The following is an 18,211-nucleotide window of genomic DNA, read 5'->3' on the forward strand; positions in this document are numbered from 1 at the left end:
TAGGACAGGTTTTTTGTGTACTAATAGCACGGCGGCCATTTTATTTCTCCTACTGATTGCTCCCTGGACAAAACAAGCCATTATAACTAATGAAAGGCATTTGGGAATATATTTAGGATAAAGTAATATTTAGATATTTTCATTTTCTTAATTCCCCAAAAAAACCTTTAAGCTCCATTATCCATTTCTGTAACTGGTGGCCATATCTGGATAGCAGACGGCAGAAAGGATGTTATGGCATCTTTGGAGTCAGAATTGTCTTACATTACAGAGAACACATTGATCTTAGATCTTTTGGATATAACTGTAAATATTTTATTTATTTTGGTTTTCTACAATGGATCTAGAATGGATCTTTTTTACTGAAGACTGTAGACCTCTCATCATTACGGTCACATTATAGTGACCCATCGTCTTTAATTTTTGGATTCTGTGCCTGGAATAAAAGTGAATATGTCAGAGCCATCTTATGAAACAGAAAAATAATTCCTTATGTTATTCCTCATCATCAGGTTTTATCTCAATCACATTATAACTTATTTATCCTAAATTCTCCAAACTTGTATTGACCACAAAACGTATTTTTCATCAGCAGAAAAGAAGTCAGTGGGCCTCATATATCAAAACGGTCTTTGTTGCCCATAGGAACCAATCACTGATCACCTTTCATTCTTTAAACTGCTCTGGTAAAATGAAAGATGGGCTCTGATTGGTTGCTATTGACAACAAGACAAGTTTTCTTTTTGACAGTTTTGGTAAGTCTGCCCAAATGGTATCAGCAACTGACAATAACTAGCTTACAATATTGACTAATACAAAATATAATGTTGCATTTGCACAGTAAATTTACCTCAGAAATAGTCTCAATTTATACCTTGAGAGACATATTGGCCCTGATTTACTAATTCTAAAGATGGCGTAAGCTTAGACAAGTTGTCCAGGCCTGCACCAGATTTATCACAGGGGCTCAGACTGGATGATAAGTTTGGTGCAGGGACATTTTCTCCAACCAAATACTAAATGTATTTCTATAGTGAATATAAAGTAAAAATTAAGCAATTCTGCTTAATTTCCAGGGCTTACAACTTCCCTGTAATTCAGTAGCGGTGGTCGTGCTTGCACACTATAGGAAAAAGTGGGAGCCTATGCGCGTTCTCACAGTCAGAGAGGCCACAGCTTTTTTTCTATAGTGTGAAAGCACGACCATCCCTTGTGGATTGCAGGGTGGATTGTAAGTGCCTTGTATTCACTATGTCTCCATGATAGATTATATTTGCTGAAGTGAGACAACCCCTTTAAGTAAAAACTAAACAAAACAAAACTTCTATATTCTTCTTTTGCTACCGTACCTTGATTTGTTTTACTTTTGTCTTCTCCGCTGCAAGGGGAATTGTATTCTGTAACTGCATGTTCATCTGAAATATAAGAAAGTATTAAAAACAGAAACTTGACCACTTTGTAAATGCAAAAGAGATTTAAGCTTCTAACAATGGAATATCACATTGCTGGTATGCACCAAGAACCAGTAAGAGCGGGTTCGCCTTTGCGTTATGGAATTCCGTTATAGGGTTCCATTATAGCAGTTATAATGAAATATAATGGGATTTTAGGACAGAATGTAAAACAGAAGCCTTTAAGAGGCATTCCATTTTGCTCCTGTCAACAAGACTATTTTTTCCGTTATATATAACGGAACAAAACTGAACCGTTATTTGTGGCCATAGACATGTATTAAAGGCTTCCGTTTTGAATTCTGTCCGAAAATTCTGTTTTATTCCATTATAACAGAATTCTATAGCGCAAATGCGAACCCGCCCTTACTTGTTAAATACCCATATTGAGTGATCAGACTTTATAATGGGGCATAATTGTACAATATTGTTCACTGATCATATACCGTCATTGTTTGATGGAATTTCCATTTTGCTGCTTTGTTATAGGAGCATAATAACAAAAAGAATGATCCTGATCTGTCAAAAGGGAGACACTAGCACTGCCTTTACGAACGAACTCCGCTGACTTTAATGGAATTTATTAGGTTTCCTGAATTTTACGGGACAGAATAGTGCATCATGCTGTGCTACTCTGTTTAGCTTTATGTGCGGAATCCATGACAGAGACTCCTAGCCCACGACACAGATGTGGACACAGCCGAATAAGCTTGAGATGAGGAATATTATTTTCTGTTTAAAGAGGGCCTGTCACTTCTGACATGTCTGTTTTGTCTTCCCAAAAATATATCTATTCTGGAGCAAACTCTACACTACTCACAAAAAAGTAACGATATTTGGATTTCGGGTGAAATTTATGGAAAGCGTAAAAAGTTCTCGCTACAGTGATATTATATCATAAAAGCAGGGCATTTAAGTAGAAGCAGCAATAGTGATTTCCTCATCTCAAACAATTTATTGAAACAAAAGCCAAAAACAGTGATGGGTATACCCCCACAAACAATGTCAATGTCTCAAAACTTGTCATAGGGCCTTGAGCATCAATTACAGCTTGGAAATGATGTCTCATGCTGTTCACAAGTCAACTTATTGTCTGCTGAGGCATGGCATCCCTCTCTTCTTGAAGGGCGGCCCTGGGGAACAGAGTTTCAAGCCTCTACACGGCGACTCAGCGATCCCATAGGTTTTCAATACCATTTGAGGTACCCAAGTCTCCAGCAGCCGTTCCCTAATTATGCGACCTCGAGGAGGTGGCCCATTGTCCTACATAAAGGTTAAATTAGGCCTGTGTTGTTGATGCAGAGGCACAATGACTGGATTAATGAGGTTATTCAAGTAGTATGGGCTTGTCACTGTACCAAAGTGTAGCACAGTTCTGTATTGACTAGACACACCTGCCCACACTGCAACACCACCACCACCAAAGGCTCGTCTGGTGACAACAGTGGCTGATTCATATCGCTCTCCTTGATGTCTCCAACATCGTTGGTGGCCATCATTTCTGCTCAGCATGTATCGATTTTCAAGTGAACAGCACAGAGGTCCACTGGTCCCTCCTCCAGCATAGATGTTTTCTGGCCCATGCAAGACGATGACGCCTGTGTCTGGTGGTGTGGTCAGGTACCCTTGCAGGTCATCTAGTAAGCAGACCATGCTGATATAGATGGTTTCGAATGGTCTGACATGACACTTGGGTGTCTCTTAGTAATGATTGAGCACCAAAGTGCTTGTGTGCTCTACCGAGCGCAATGGAAGTCAATGGGAGAACCCCATGCACCCACTGCTCAGAAGAGAAAAGAGTGTCTGGTTCAAAAAAGTTAATAATTGCGCTGTTCATGAGTAGTGTAGATCGCGAATATTCTAACCGCAAATTTTTATAGAAAATTTTCCATGCAAATGATTTTTCAGCTGAAAAACAAGGCAGATTCTGCTCATTTGCATGTCTTTCCCATATGCCCATGTTTATGCAAATTATTTTACATGACAAAACTGTATAGAAAGCTTATTCAATATTATGTTAGGACAATCACAAAACTGTTTGTCACCCTAATGCTATTGATCTAGGTGCGCAGGTCCACCCAAACCATCCAACAGATATGAAGCAGCTTTGAGGCTTATTGGCTCTCAGTCAGATGAGAGCTGGTTTGGAATGTCTCATAGTGCACAATACGTGCGGCCAGCCAATGGACATAAGGCTCAAATCACAACCCGAGCTTGGATACGAGAATTTTTTATTTTGAAAAGACGACGTGTTTCGGGGTACTCAGGACCCCTTTATCAAGTCTGTATCCTTGGCAACGTGAGCCCGCTGGTGCCCTCTCCTGGAGATCCCTTTCAGAAGGAATGCTGATGATGGTTGCTGGAGAGTGTCCTGCCGTTGCGGTGCTGTTGCGCTTGCTGCACGTGTAGTGTGCAGTGTATGTGTTTTTTATATATTCCAATACCCACCCAAGTGGCGATTTGGCCCCCGCCCAGGGTTATTTCGGACACCATCCGGCAGCACCAACCCAGACAACCTCAACTCTTCAAACCTCCCTCCACCAAGGTTGCACCACAATCAGTGCAAACCAAACCAGGTGAGTAACTTCACTCATCTTGGTTAGGGGGAAGGGACATCTATCTGTTTACCCTCACCTATGAGCGCCTTCTCTCCTCTCTTGGCCATCTGATCATAGTGCACAAGGCTGCCATTGTAAGGTGTGCTGACTGTATCTGTCTCATGGAGAGATTGGTCACATACCTGGCTTTTGGCATATAGCCTTTGTGTGGTTGTCTATTGTATGTCATAGGTAATGGGAGTTCAAGATGCATCCAGCCATTCTCCTAATGCTGTTTCCAAACCATTTTGATGAGGTTTTCATCAATTTCTAGCCTTTTGTTATGAACCAGACACCCTCTCTTCTTCAGCGCAGGGGGTGCCTGGTTTGCTGTTCGGGTCTCCTTTTGACTTTCATTGTATTAAATTGTACTTGAGTACACGCAGTATTCGGCCAAACACTGCGATGTGCCGAGCATAGCGATGCTCGCTCGATACTAGTGCCTCTCACTTCCATTAAATGTGCTTGGAGTTGTGTGACATTTATCATCCGGTTCTGCAGGGTATTGTTCACAATGAAGCGGTCATCGGTGTGGGATGCGGCCAAAGGACGTTCACTTCTATGCCTTTATGAGAATTTTCCAGTCTCTCTATGTATCTTTGTTACAACCTGCTGATGACACTCTGTAACACTCTAAGGCTACTTTCACACTTGCGGCAGAGTGATCCGGCAAGCAGGTCTGTCGCCGGCATGATGATCCAGCAATCTGCATGCAAACGGACAGCATTTGTAGACGGATCTGGATGTGGATCCGTCTTACAAATGAATTGCAAGAACGGATCCGTCTCTCTTGATGTCATCTGGAGAAACGGATCCGTTATATATTTTTTCACATTTTTACCGGTCTGCGCAGACAAGAAGGACGGGTCCGGCATTGCGGTATTTTTAATGCCGGATCCGGCACTAATACACTTCAATGTAAATTAATGTCGGATCCGGCATTCCAGCAACTGATCCGGAATCTTGGACGTAGATAATACCGCAGAATGCTGCGGTATTTCCTCCGTCCAAAATGCTGTTCAGTGACTGAACTGAAGACATCCTGGTGCACCCTGAACGGATTTCTCTCCATTCAGAATGCATGGGGATAAAACTGATTAGTTATTTTCCGGTATTGAGCCCCTATGATGGAACTCAGTGCCAGAAAAGAAAAACGCTAGCGGGAAAGTATCCTAAGCTCAGTGGCCACTTCTGTCTGAGAACATCCTGCTTGAAGCCTCGCAGTGGCGAGGTACTGTTGATCAATTGTTGGGTGCTGTCTTGGTCTCATGATGTCAAAATGTGAACAGCATGAGGAGGAGGACTGTTTAAATACCTATTCTAATTGAACCAGGATTCATGGATCAAACACATGTTGTGAATTTTACCATTAGCTCCTTGTTAGAGAACAGCAAGTTGTGCAAAAAGTACTGAAACAGTTGAAAAGTTGGACATGTGTATTCAAATGTTTAAGGAAGGTCAACTGTAAAGGTTAGAGTGCATTTTAGGTTCATCGTAAAATTTCACCCACAAGCCAAATATTCATAACTTTTGTGAGTAGTGTACATTGTGTTGTACTTATTATTCTGCTAAAAGTTTATGTATTTTCTCCCTATTTTTGTGGGTTTCCTCCTGGTACTCCGGTTTTCTTCCACACTCCAAAGACATACTGATAGGGAACTTAGATTATAAGCTCTTCCTTTCACTGCCTTGGATGACGTTGCATACATCATCCATAGGCTGCTCTAAATCCACAGTACAGTCTAGATCCATCACCAGCACATGCGCAGTCTGTTTGCTCTGTTCTAGGCAGAAGAATTAATATCGCTCTGTGCAGGCACCAACCCCAATGCAACCACACTGCTGACATGACTACTTGACCACTGGCTAATGCTTTCCATCGTTTTATATACACATCTTACCAGTCTCGTAGTAATCGTAGATCTTCACTATGGCTGGTTTCAGGTCCTTTACTTTAATATCTTGTTCGATGAAGAATGAAAGGTTGATAGAATCCTGCCCCAGCTACAGGGAAGAAAAGGATGCAGCTGTGAACATGGCTGACCATCAGTGATGTACCTACCATAGAGACAGACCATGCGACTGCTATGAAGCTCAGAAGGAGGGGGCCCTGTACTAAACGTCTTCTCCCATTGGTATATTCACTGCATTTTCCCTCAGCTGCCACTAGGAGGACACAGTGTACAGAAATTCTACAACGTTCATGGTAACTGTATTAATTCCAATGATCTGAGCTCCCCCTAGTGGTGGCCACAGACAGCCAACTTTGTAATGGAATGGAAGCAGGACATTCATTAGGCTACTTTCACACCAGCCTTTTTGCTGGATCCTTCATGGATCAACAAAAACGCTTCTGTCATGATAATACAACCGTCTGCATCCGTTATGAATGAATCCAGTTGTATTATCAATGACGGATCCGTCTCAAAACTATTGTAAGTCAATGAGGGGATGGATCTGTTTTCTTTTGTGTCAGAATAAACGGATCCGTCTCCATTCACTTACATTGAGTAGTCTTGCTCCGCATCCCAGGATGCACTCAAAAACGCAGCTTGCAGCGCTTTTGTGTGCGTCATGGGAACGCAATATTCCGTTCTCTTCAGTTTAGTTTTGCCCTATTGACAATGAATGGGGACAAAACTGAAGCGTTTTCCCCCGCTATTGAGACCCTATGACAGATGTCAAAAGCAGAAAGGGAAAACACTGGTGTGAAAGTAGCCTAAATGTATTATGTGAGTTTTTGGAAAAAATATGGTGGTCAGAATAAGAGTCATATTTATGAAGCACGTATTCCACTTTTTCTGACATAAAAGTCAGATAAAGCAGGTAAAGCAGAGTGTGGCTATAATTCTTTTTTTTCTATAAAAAATTTTAAAAAATTGTTAACTCATCAGAAATCTGGGAAGTCATACTTTATGTTCCATATTGCATGGGAGGGTTTGATGTATGTGTACTGGGAAATTGGGTGGGACAGGAGGATCCAGACTAAATTTTGACCACAGAGAAAGAGCAAAGTAACAGTTATTAGAGGACAGACAAGCATTACTGTAATTGGCCTATAAAGTAATCAAAATGTCTGTGATCTAACCTCCTCCAGATACAGGGTCACCATATCCATCTGGATGTCACTTCTCTTTATCAAGTTCTCCTCCAACTGTGAAAAAAGAAGGCAGCAGATATAAGTCCAGATGATGATTAAAGAGGAGCAAATCTTGACCAGGCAGTGCAAATGTCATCACACCTGGTCCTGTCAATCAAAGTGCTGAGGGCGCGGCAGTTGCAGAGAGAGCAGAGCCTCTAGGTGTAATGGTAACGCCCCCGTTGCTCCCAGAAGCTCATTTGCATATATTAAAACATCATTTTTTTCAGCAATGCGGACACATATGAACATGGGACCAACACAGACGCTTTCAGCTGCCAAGTGCACCGGTAACAGGTCAGCCAGTGTCATAGGTGCAAAACTGCTGACAGATGCATTTACATTTTCAAAATGTGAATGTCCAACTGATCAATGTATTTGTCTCTTGTTATGATATCACTGGAGACTAGTAGGGTCTAAAACTGACCACACAAATTAGGTGAACCTGCAAAATTTGACAGGATTGCTTATGGATATGTGAGAGGAGCGGATAGTCCTCTGATATCTACTATTATGGAAAAGAAGGATCAGCCATGCTGGAATTCAACATAAGCGGAGTCAGAGACAGCTTATTCCACTCTCCCCATGTTCAGACAATATAAGGAGTTGGGAGAAACAGGTGAATTAGCTCATTTGGCCAACAGCCTTCTTTATACGGATGTATACAGCTTTATATGGCTTCTACTGTGCTTCCTTATGCCAGCAAATTTATAGGAAGTGATACAATTTTTTTCCTGTGGGATTCTGTGTGAAATCTGATGAAGCCACATGAATGCGTAAGAATTTTTCATGAAAATCTTTGGCATCGGACTATATCTATACAGATGTGTTCTCTCTAAAAGCATTTCTTCTAGAGAAGACTGTCTCAGAGGCTGTGTACTAAATAATCCATCAAGCCTCCGTGCACTGTTGAACATGTTGTTTGCATGAGCTCCTAAAGGGTTGGTCCAGGTTTTATTTTTTAAAGGGCTTTTCTGGGATTTACTGTACATATTGATGACTTCATAACAGGTCATCAATATGAGATTGATGGGTGTCCAACTCCTGGCACCTCCACCAATCAGCTGTTTGTGGTAGCCACGGTGCTAACCGGAGCTCACCGCGGCGCCGTCCATTTGATATCGGCTGTGTTTGGTATCACAGTTCGTCCCCATTCACTTTGAAGCTGTGCCTAGGCCATGTGACTGATGATCACTGGCCTAGGAAGAGACCTAAGCTCTCCAGGACCACCGCAGCCTCTTCCTACAGCTGATTGGCTGATTGGAGTCAGACCTTGACGATCTCATGCTGATGAGGATAGGCCATCAATATGTAAATCTCAGAGAACTCCTTTAAATCCCCTGTGTCTGGAATACCTGTGGAGAAATCCAACTGGAATGGAGAAGCAGGGAGCGGGTGAATAAGGCTTTCTCCATAGGTATTTCAGGCAGGGGGCCAAATAAAAAAAAAACTAAATTGGGCAACCTCTTTAAGCTACTGTAATACTCATGTTGAGGTAAGTGACAATGAGAGGTGTGAAAGATGAACTTACTTTTCTCACTGAGCTCTTCAGTGGAATGTATCCAGACAACATCTTCACGTCAATAACAACCATATTGGATTTTTGCCTAGAACCTGTATATCTACAGTAAAATGAAAAATACAAAAAAGTAACCACAAGGTCATTAATATCAAAGCGACAAATGTAAGTGTAGAAAAATGATTGTATGACTTAGCACAGAGGCGTAGCTATAGGGGAAGCGAGGGAATTGGCCCCTTCAGGGCTCCTTTGACAGTATTATACAATGACATTATATACAGTAACACTATAGGAAACTGATGAAGTGGCTGCCAGGCCTCGTCTGATAAGCCACAGGAGTGGGGGTTGCAAAGTTGTAGGGCAGGGGGGGGGGGGGGGGGGCAGTCATTTCTAGTTAAGCCACTGACTTAGCATATACATGTATAGCACAGTAGATGACACTCACCGAGCAGTGATTGTGAGCTCCAGTTTTGTCATTGATTCTTCTGCACATTCATTTGATTGAACCTCCACTTTAATTGCAAAGGTTTCTTCTTGTCTAGGTGGAGGAACGTTGTATCTCAGGACTGTCTGTCAGATTAGGAAATTGAGTTTAGATAAATGTACAGTACGTGGTAGATCAATACCGAAGAACTTGGCAAAAATTCTACTTACTTGTACATAGACACAACCGCTTCCTGAAGATCTCACCGTATACTCTCCAGGTACTGTTGGCAGCGATGTACTCTGCAGAAGTAGCCTGTTATTGTTATTTACGTGGAACTGCTTCATAAATTCTGTCTTGGATGATACTGTCACAGTCACATCTCCTTTGTCACTGAAGGTGGCCTCTGCATACTTGGCCAATGCCTGAAGAGCCACCACTGTGTCCTGTAGAGAAAAAGTACTATGTTGACATCTGGTGAAAAGTTATTATATGTTTCTTTAAGTTGAATGGGTGTATACTGTACTTTTGGAAAAAAGTTTGTCATGAGATTGACATTTATAGGTCTCCATTATTTAAATGGCTTACCCTACAAAAATTAATGTAATGAAAAGTACATTTCAAATGAAGTATTATTGTAATAGGTTTTTGTATGTACATTACACTTTCCTCTCTGGTAGCGCCCCCTGCTGTTTCTCCTGTGTCTAACATTCTGGTCCACCTTCAGTGGAGGACTGACATGCTCAGTATCTTAGTGAAGCCGGCCAAATCCCTTTCATTCAATTTTAAATTCTTGGGAATTTATGGCTACATCTCTCTCTAGACAGTGGAGAAGGAAATTGTAGGTCATTGGATACACTAGAGCTCTTTATCAGTAAATTTGCTGGAACTGGCGATAAAAGGGTTAACAAAAATGACTTCAATGCACTCTTGGAAGGTGCTTGGCTGTGTCACATGATGAACTGCTGCTCACCCACAGAAAGGGAAGAAACAAAGCACAGCCTATGAGAACCGATAAGGCTGACAATTACACTGGAGAGAAACATTTTTTGCATCACTGTAGTTAAAATAATGCTGTGCAGTACTTCTGATGTCTCTTTTTTTTTTTATAGGATAACCCCTTTAAGGATGACTTGTCCATTACCTTCCTGCATAGTGTGGCAGATGTATCAATGGTTTTACTCTGGCAAAATATAGTGTAACCATATTTTGAAATTGCTTTGGAAAATGTGGGGAAATATAAAGTTCCTTTAAATGGGAGTCATGCAGTGTGCCAGCGACCCAATGCATAAGGGGTTAAAATGTCTCTTTTACCCTGTGTAATGTGTATGGTCTACCCTGAAGGCTGTGAGTAGAATTAACAGACCCATGAGAACAGTTTGTAGGTGGCGCTGCTCCACCCATCCCCTCCTTCGAGGGGTTGCAACTTAGGCTAGGTTCACACCTGAGCGTTTTAAAGCGCGTTCCTACGCGCTGTAAAACGATCAACAGGCAAAAACCAATGTTTCCCTATGGGCATGGTTCTCACCTGAGTGTTTTACAGAGCGTACAAACGCGCTATGAAATGCCCTACGCCCCAAGAAGTACAGGAGCTTCTTTGGGGCGTATTGTCGCGCGTAACACCTCTGTTTTTCATTGTACGCCTCTGTGGTCAATCGCAAGAACGCAGGACGCGCGTTTCCAAAATACAAAAACGCCCCAAAATACGCCTCAAAAACGCTTGATAAAAATGCCTGTAAACAGCGCTTATCGAATACGCTCAGGTGTGAACCCCGCCTTAATGAATTAATTAGAGCAGTGTGAGTGAGACAGAGAAAACATAGAAGCAACAGGGCAGCCATGGGAAGTGAGACCAGCGAGCTAAGGGATTTAACTGAGACAGAGCCCAATACCAGCCTCTGAGCGAGCAAGTGAGACATATCCTGGAGTGTATACAGCCATAAAGGAGAGGTGCATGATGAAGACTATAGAGTGTTGTGCTGCATTTAAAGAAGAAAGAGAGAGATTTAAGAGAGAGAGATTTTGCACCCCTTTGGCGGAACCATGAGAGAAAGTGCAGATATATTGCAGGATTGACTCAGAGATAACAAACGGCCTGTTATTTGCAGTCCCCAGGAATTGTGAGACATTTAGATCTGCCAATCTGTGAATAATCAAGGTTGAACCTACTGCTGTGTAATGAGACAGTGGATCCACTGTGCCAACTAACCGGTTCGACTTTAGGCTGAACCTAAGGCCATTATTTTGACGCTCTCCTGGTATTCACAAACCCCTGTATAGGGATGTGGACTTTGCTGTAGCAACCATCCGCTACCTCCTGGGATAGTCCTGACAGGTGACCCATGGGGGTGACGGACTCCAGTGCAAGCACTGGGAACTCAGGATAGAAAAAATGCAGGAAAACGCAGCAGCAGTCTGAGGGGCACTAACTAGGACTTTAAACAGTTTTTTGGGGATTCAGGCAGTACACTGAAAATGTAGATGAGGTAGACGACACAGGATAGGCTTGAGGGCATGGTAGGGGTGCAAGGCGCAGGCAGGCTGGGTACTTGACAGGAGCACAGACAGGGCAGACAGGCTCGGTACTGAACTGAAACACAAACAGAACTGAACAGGAAGCGTGGGAGCACACAGACAGGATGGGTACAGGACTGGAACAGGGTAGAAACACAGGCAGGAATAATGCAGGATAAACACAAGCAAATCACAGAAGCACTAGACTATGATACACCATCGCAACTTGTAGAGGACACCGGTGAACAGGGCACTGGGTGGCATGGTGAGTGATGTGGTGTCCGCGCCTGCAGAGAACAGCAGAACAGCAGTGCAGCAGCGGCATGGACTATCGGCATAACACTGTGAGAACAACATGTATTTGTACTTTGCCAACCTCTTCGATAAAGAACTGTTATCTGTTGTAAAGTCCTTTAAAGTCTACCTGACTTGCCGCCTAACACCTACACCAACGGCACCCCAAACCATCCCCAAGCAGGAGACAGTCACCAGGGTGTGCTCTGAGCGGAATAAAGGCTGTGCCCCTTCCTTCACTGTGGGTCCTCTGCCCAGGGAGAACCAGAGAAGGATCACCCCCGTGAGTACTACTACCATCCTACACCACAGCCACCACTTCTATCCTCTGCACCCCAACGCATCCCCTGCGGGCCACTGATCACCACACTCATTTACCATTAATGTCCATCAATTTCCATTGTGGCCATATTGATCAATGTGTCCTCACAGCCATGGATGGAAATATACTGGTGCCATTGGCACACTGTGTGTCAGGATTAATACATGTCCCATATGATAATCAATCATTAACATGCATTGTCATGGATGAACTTTAGTAAGTTTTACTTATATCATTACTTTGATCATTATAGGAATTGTAAATCTCAATAAATCCCAGTTTTAGATGAGGTTTCTTCATTAATTCAGACATAGTTTGTTGGTGATGGTACAGAGGGAAAGGCTAGAGAACCACAGGAAACTGACATTTCAGTATTCAGAACGTAACATGGAAAAAATCTGGGAATACAATCTGACCAGACAGTACAGGATGTTTTTAACGATCAATTTAACTGGAGAGCATCTGAAAACAAGTTACAATGTTGGTAATTACGATGTAGAAACCTCAATGGAAATAGCAGACTCTTTTTATAACTGTGTCATAGTAAAACATAATGACTTCTATACCTGTGTAGAAGAAAATCCTCCATATGGATTCTGTTGTTTGCTCAACCAATTTACAATCTCTGAGCCTTTGCCTAAATCTTGAGTTGGACCAGAAAGGACGGCTAGGAGCACATATGAGGTCATCTCCACCTCTGCTGATGGAGCTCGGGACCAGTATGAGTCTTCAGACTGAGGTTTGGACAAACGTTCCCAATGCTGCTCACGATCTATTAATAATAAATTGTTAGTATGTAGGGAAATATTGTCTTCATAACACCTTGCTGACCATCTCTAAAAATTGTCAACGTGAATACATTTTACCAAGAATATAAAATGTGCTCAAACAACATACAGTATGTACAAAACAAGTATAGACAGATAAACCTAAGGCTACTTTCATACTAGCGTTTTTGCTGGATCCGGCAGGGATCAGCATAAACACTTCGGTCACTGATAATACAACCATCTGCATCTGTTATGAATGGATCCGTTTGTATTATCTTTAACATAGCAAGGATGGCTCTGTCATGAACACCATTAAAAGTCAATGGGGGACGGATCCGTGTTCTATTGTGTCAGAGAAAACGTGTTCTGTCCCCATTGACTTGCATTGTGGGTCACGCCGGATCCGTTCTGCTCCGCATCCCATGATGGAAAGAAAACTGCAGCATACAGTGGTTTGTTCTCCGGTATGGGAACGCAACTAAATTGTCAATGTGGGACAAAACATTGTCAATGGGGACAAAACGGAAGCGTTTTTCTCTGGTATTGAGATCCTATGGCGGATCTCAATACCGGAAAAGAGAAACGCTAGTGTGAAAGTAGCCTAAGATATGATAATGTGGTGTTTGTAAGGACTAAATTCGTTTTTTAAATTTAAGTCATCTGTGGCTAATGAAACATTTCCATTCTGGAGATATTCACATTGGAATATACATAATTTTATATTCTCAATTAATCCCATACCAAATATTGGGTGTAGTTTGCATTTTGCTGATGAGGGTACTGAATGCATAACTCTTTGTAAAAGGATAAAGAAGAGGAAGGTAAAGAAGGACAGAAATGGTGGTTATATATGGTAAAAGTAAGATAAATAATTAAAATTAATAAAAAAAAACTAATATAAATAAAATTACTATTTTAAATCTAAGTAAAATATATTAAAATACATAATTAAAATACAATAAATAAATAATACACATGCAATAAATAATATAAAATAAGCAAAATAAATGAATAAAATAAACTATATACAATACTAAAAGTGAATAATTAAAAAATAAATAAGTATAATAATATAATATAATTAAAATATAATACAAGAAATAATATAAATTCAATAAATATATAAAACAAATACATAATTGACATAAAATAAAATTAAATAAATAAAATAAATAATAATAAATAAGCAAGTAAATAGGAAAAAAGTAAATGAAATAAAAACGAAATTTTAAAGCAATTTAAAATATATAAATAAAATAATAATTGTTAGTGATTGCAATTAAGTCATGAGACCACCTTTATTTTTAAAAGAATGAATGTTAAAACAATTCATAGTTTCCTGTACCTATTTACTATGTGCCCTGACTGAAAGCCACATATAGATAATCAAGAAAATAAAATGCCCCCTAAAAATTTTACCCTATTTTTATTTTACTATGTTATGAGGACATTAGTGTCCTGATGTCTTGGCATAATTACCCATTTTTTGGAATTACTAAAAAAAAAAAAAAAATCTATACATTTAATTTAGCCTCTATTTCTGATGGGATTTGAACTCTACAACCTTCTACATTACAGCCCAGAATGTTAACCACTACACTATAGATCTGCATGGCTAGTTAAAAGAAAATTAAAAAAAATTGACTTCTGCTGTATAGGAATACTTACTATTGAGCACACACGGTATTCGACCGAGCATACTCGCCCAACACTACTAACTATATATTTTTTAAGTGAGATGGACTAATATAATACATGCGGACCTAGAGCTCGTGGGGCTATTATTCTCACAGCATTGATCTGCACTGCTTTTTAATTATTATTTTTCATGTTCATGTATTGTATGTCTTTTCTCAGCTCTGTACTCATAACATCACTATTCAAGCCACTATTCCTTGGCCAGCATATTTAAATGCACAACTAGGACAGGAATCTAAATTTTGGCCACCAGATAATAGAAAGTTTAAAGGGAATGTGTGATCAGAAAATGACCTGCTGTTTAAATCACTTTTTTATGTTAAACATATTTTAAAATAATTTTTTATGATATTTTTAATTTTCCATAACAATTTTTATATTTAAACAAAAACAAAAAAAATCCTGTTTTTGCAGTGAACACTATGTCTAATAATAGGCGCCTTTTGGTCTGTACAGATCACTTTACTGCAGTTAAGCTCATTTAATCCTGCCTGTAATGATATCTCCTCTGTTTTACAGGCTGATGATCGTCAGATTTAAATATTGTGCAAACATTCATGCAGTCGTGGTTTAATGCTATGACCTCATGTCTTTTCTTGGCATGTCGCAGCCATAAATTGTGGCCTCCTATTAAAAACAATGACCACCTGGCAGTTTTTGGTCCTGACCATGACAAATTCAGCTGATAAAAAAAAATCCCCTTTGCTAGGATTCATCAGTCCGCTTCTGAGGTTTCTGTAGCTGGGTCTGAGCAGCACCCATATGCATATCACTTACTTCCTCTCACAACTTGTGCCTCAAGTTTGTCCATCATCGCCTCCCTGAGCTCCGTGTCTCCAGACAAAGTAAAGGCATAGGCCAACAGAGCCTGGCTGTATACATTAGTGACAGTCTCAGCTGCTGTTCTCAGGCAGGACACAGCATCTCTGACCATAGGATCCTGAAAGACAAGTGTTTAGCTTATTAGGGTATGCCGGTGACATGACTAGATCATATTTTAACCACTTCAACCCCGCTAGCTGAAACCCCCTTCATGACAGGCCACTTTTTACACTTCTGCACTACACTACTTTCACCGTTTATTGCTCGGTCATGCAACTTACCACCCAAATAAATTTTACCTCCTTTTCTTCTCACTAATAGAGCTTTCATTTGGTGGTATTTCATTGCTGTTGACATTTTTACTTTTTTGTTATTAATCGAAATTTAACGATTTTTTTGCAAAAAAATGAAATTTTTCACTTTCAGCTGTAAAATTTTGCAAAAAAAAACGACATCCATATATAAATTTTTTGCTAAATTTATTGTTCTACATGTCTTTGATAAAAAAAAAATGTTTGGGCAAAAAAAAAATGGTTTGGGTAAAAGTTATAGCGTTTACAAACTATGGTACAAAAATGTGAATTTCCGCTTTTTGAAGCAGCTCTGACTTTCTGAGCACCTGTCATGTTTCCTGAGGTTCTACAATGCCCAGACAGTAGAAAACCCACAAAAATGACCCCATTTCGGAAAGTAGACACCCTAAGGTATTCGCTGATGGGCATAGTGAGTTCATAGAACTTTTTATTTTTTGTCACAAGTTAGCGGAAAATGATGATTTTTTATTTATTTATTTTTTTCTTACAAAGTCTCATATTCCACTAACTTGCGACAAAAAATAAAAAATTCTAGGAACTCGCCATGCCCCTCACGGAATACCTTGGGGTGTCTTCTTTCCAAAATGGGGTCACTTGTGGCGTAGTTATACTGCCCTGGCAATTTAGGGGCCCAAATGTGTGAGAAGTACCTTGCAATCAAAATGTGTAAAAAATGGCTTGCGAAATCCGAAAGGTGCACTTTGGAATATGTGCCCCTTTGCCCACCTTGGCTGCAAAAAAGTGTCACACATCTGGTATCGCCGTACTCAAGAGAAGTTGGGGAATGTGTTTTGGGGTGTCATTTTACATATACCCATGCTGGGTGAGAGAAATATCTTGGCAAAAGACAACTTTTCCCATTTTTTTATACAAAGTTGGCATTTGACCAAGATATTTTTCTCACCCAGCATGGGTATATGTAAAATGACACCCCAAAACACATTCCCCAACTTCTCTTGAGTACGGCGATACCAGATGTGTGACACTTTTTTGCAGCCAAGGTGGGCAAAGGGGCACATATTCCAAAGTGCACCTTTCGGATTTCGCAAGCCATTTTTTACACATTTTGATTGCAAGGTACTTCTCACACATTTGGGCCCCTAAATTGCCAGGGCAGTATAACTACGCCACAAGTGACCCCATTTTGGAAAGAAGACACCCCAAGGTATTCCGTGAGGGGCACGGCGAGTTCCTAGAATTTTTTATTTTTTGTCGCAAGTTAGTGGAATATGAGACTTTGGAAGGAAAAAAGAAAAAAGAAAAAATCATAATTTTCCGCTAACTTGTGACAAAAAATAAAAAAATTAGGAACTCGCCGTGCCCCTCACGAAATACCTTGGGGTGTCTTCTTTCCAAAATGGGGTCACTTGTGGCGTAGTTATACTGCCCTGGCAATTTAGGGGCCCAAATGTGTGAGAAGTACCTTGCAATCAAAATGTGTAAAAAATGGCTTGCGAAATCCGAAAGGTGCACTTTGGAATATGTGCCCCTTTGCCCACCTTGGCTGCAAAAAAGTGTCACACATCTGGTATCGCCGTACTCAAGAGAAGTTGGGGAATGTGTTTTGGGGTGTCATTTTACATATACCCATGCTGGGTGAGAGAAATATCTTGGCAAAAGACAACTTTTCCCATTTTTTTATACAAAGTTGGCATTTGACCAAGATATTTTTCTCACCCAGCATGGGTATATGTAAAATGACACCCCAAAACACATTCCCCAACTTCTCCTGAGTACGGCAATACCACAGGTGTGACACTTTTTTGCAGCCTAGGGGGGCAAAGGTGCCCAAATTCCTTTTAGGAGGGCATTTTTAGACATTTGGATCCCAGACTTCTTCTCACGCTTTCGGGCCCCTAAAAAGCCAGGGCAGTATAAATACCCCACATGTGACCCCACTTTGGAAAGAAGACACCCCAAGGTATTCAATGAGGGGCCTGGCGAGTTCATAGAATTTTTATTTTTTTTGCATAAGTTAGCGGAAATTGATTTTATTTTTTTTGTTTTTTTCTCACAAAGTCTCACTTTCCGCTAACTTAGGACAAAAATTTCAATTTTTCATGGACTCAATATGCCCCTCAGCGAATACCTTGGGGTGTCTTCTTTCCCTAATGGGGTCACATGTGGGATATTTATACTGCCCTGGCTTTTCAGGGGCCCTAAAGCGTGAGAAGAAGTCTGGAATATAAATGTCTAAAAAAATTTACGCATTTGGATTCCGTGAGGAGTATGGTGAGTTCATGTGAGATTTTATTTTTTGACACAAGTTACTGGAATATGAGACTTAGTAAGAAAAAACAAACAAATAAAAAAAAAATATTTCCGCTAACTTGGGCCAAAAAAATGT

The 18,211-nt window shown here is 40.6% G+C and overlaps 1 protein-coding gene across 1 annotated transcript in view; it reads right to left on the reverse strand.

The window, feature by feature from the left end:
* Nucleotides 1–325: 325 nt before the first annotated feature.
* LOC122940146 (alpha-2-macroglobulin-like) overlaps nt 326–18,211 on the reverse strand; it is a 178,929-nt gene continuing 161,043 nt past the window's right edge. Inside the window, exons 16-24 of the mRNA XM_044296544.1 lie at nt 15,506–15,668; nt 12,827–13,032; nt 9,361–9,576; nt 9,152–9,276; nt 8,719–8,809; nt 7,137–7,202; nt 5,950–6,052; nt 1,350–1,415; nt 326–436 (exon numbers count right to left, since the gene is read on the reverse strand). Coding sequence (XP_044152479.1) covers nt 417–436; nt 1,350–1,415; nt 5,950–6,052; nt 7,137–7,202; nt 8,719–8,809; nt 9,152–9,276; nt 9,361–9,576; nt 12,827–13,032; nt 15,506–15,668 — 1,056 coding nt within the window. The 3' untranslated portion in view covers nt 326–416. The remainder of the gene's footprint in view (nt 437–1,349; nt 1,416–5,949; nt 6,053–7,136; nt 7,203–8,718; nt 8,810–9,151; nt 9,277–9,360; nt 9,577–12,826; nt 13,033–15,505; nt 15,669–18,211) is intronic.

The sequence above is a fragment of the Bufo gargarizans genome, chromosome 6, assembly GCF_014858855.1.
Source record: "Bufo gargarizans isolate SCDJY-AF-19 chromosome 6, ASM1485885v1, whole genome shotgun sequence".
Taxonomy (NCBI): domain Eukaryota; kingdom Metazoa; phylum Chordata; class Amphibia; order Anura; family Bufonidae; genus Bufo; species Bufo gargarizans.